Genomic DNA, 1,680 nt, shown 5'->3' on the forward strand with positions numbered 1-1,680 from the left:
TTACATTTGGTAATGTGATTTTTAAATTATGAAAAAATTTGAAAAGACTTAAGTGAGATTTGGGAATATTATATTTTTAATTTTCTTTGTAATATTTGTCGAGATTTATCAAGAAATCCTCAAATATAAATGGATAGTTTGTATATCATTTTTATATTAAATATCGGTAGTCGACGGAAAGATCGAAAAAAAATATATTTAATAAATTTTAAAAAAAGTACTAGTTTTGAAAAATGAAAATTTGCGGTACTATTTCTACCAATTCCCCAAAAACAATAATAGAGAGATCATCTAATCGAAGGCGGTTTCTGCAATCTTCACCAATTCCGTATGGTTTAGTAACATATTTACAAAAACAAAATCTTCTCAAACCCTATCGATCTAATTGAATCTGTTTAAAGAAAAAGAAAAAAGAAAAAGAAATGAAAAAGAATGAAGAAATCACAATCTTCGCGAATCTTCAAGCCAACCGAATCAAGCCGATTCTGTTTAGCCATGCACGTTCCTCTCGACGATAGTTCTCGAGTGCATCAAAACATCCTGAAATTCCATCCTCTTCCGTCTCGGCCGATTCAGAAACCTCGACCAAAACCCTAAGTTACTCTTCTTTTCACTCTCACTCTCTGTTCTTCCCCTCAACCTCGGCACAATCGCCGCCATCGATTTACTCTTCTTAAAGATCGAAGACGCAGAAAACACAAAAGCCGTCTTACGACGATCCGTATTGTAATGGTAAAGATTCGGCGAAGAACAGGAAGAAGAAGATGAAGCAGAGGAGTAATAAGAAGAGGAATAAGAAGAAGAAAGAGAATCGGAGGTTTTACGCGAAGAACTCGTCGTCGTAGCGGCGGAGAGAATTCGTGAGAGCTTTTCGGTTAAACAGAGAGAGCAAACGCCGGGAGATTGGTGGTGCTTTGGATGCCGTTTGCAACAATGGTTGCGGCGGCGGTGGTGGTCGTAATCGGATTTGGATTTGTGAAAGTTCGCCATTAGGATTTGGTTAAGAGAGGAATTTTGGATTTGAAATTTAAAGAACGCGGTATTTGTTTGGTGAAAAAGGGAGTGAAGGTTCATGCGACTTCATATGAGGCTTCTTTGGAATTTCTAAGAAACAGAGTGAGGTTTGACGGTAAAAGTATGATGTGGACAAATGGAACGATCTTATTGGATGATGCTTTTGAGGTGGGGTCACTCTTTTTAATTTCTTTTTCCTTTTCTTTTTCCGCCGCTATGGAAAAAAAAAAACATTGCTTCGGTTGAACGACCAAAATATATTTTTTTCCTCTTTTCTTTCTTTTTTTCTGTGAAGGCGGCGTGGAAATTCATATCCATATTGAAACGATGTCGTTTTGGAAGTTGGACTGTGCATGCTTGAGGCGGAAGGAAATTTTTGAATGCGAATCTTTCAAATATTTTTCTTGCAAAAGCATTTGGATTTTTCAACCAAATTATTATTTTCTTATTATTGAGTTAAAATATCATTTTCTTTGGCATATATTTTCAATAAATGAACAAGTGACAAGATCCAATGGAATGAAAAGTAGATGCAAAAAAAATCACTTGATTTGGTATGAAAATTATTGTTATTATTTAAAAATATTTTGACGAAATTAACTTTGGATGACAAAATTAAAGATTTATTAAAAGTAGATGAACTAAAATTAGGTAACTCAAAAAGTA

General features: G+C 34.6%; 1 protein-coding gene across 1 annotated transcript; it reads right to left on the reverse strand.

The window, feature by feature from the left end:
• Positions 1-292: 292 nt before the first annotated feature.
• LOC120086706 (uncharacterized) lies at positions 293-1,047 on the reverse strand. The gene has a single exon (XM_039043472.2). The coding sequence runs from the start codon at positions 988-990 to the stop codon at positions 490-492; it is 501 nt and encodes a 166-aa protein (XP_038899400.1). The 5' UTR covers positions 991-1,047; the 3' UTR covers positions 293-489.
• Between the last annotated feature and the right edge of the window lie 633 nt (positions 1,048-1,680).

Source organism: Benincasa hispida, chromosome 9, assembly GCF_027475165.1.
Source record: "Benincasa hispida cultivar pf3 chromosome 9, pf3_genome.v1.1, whole genome shotgun sequence".
Classification (NCBI taxonomy): domain Eukaryota; kingdom Viridiplantae; phylum Streptophyta; class Magnoliopsida; order Cucurbitales; family Cucurbitaceae; genus Benincasa; species Benincasa hispida.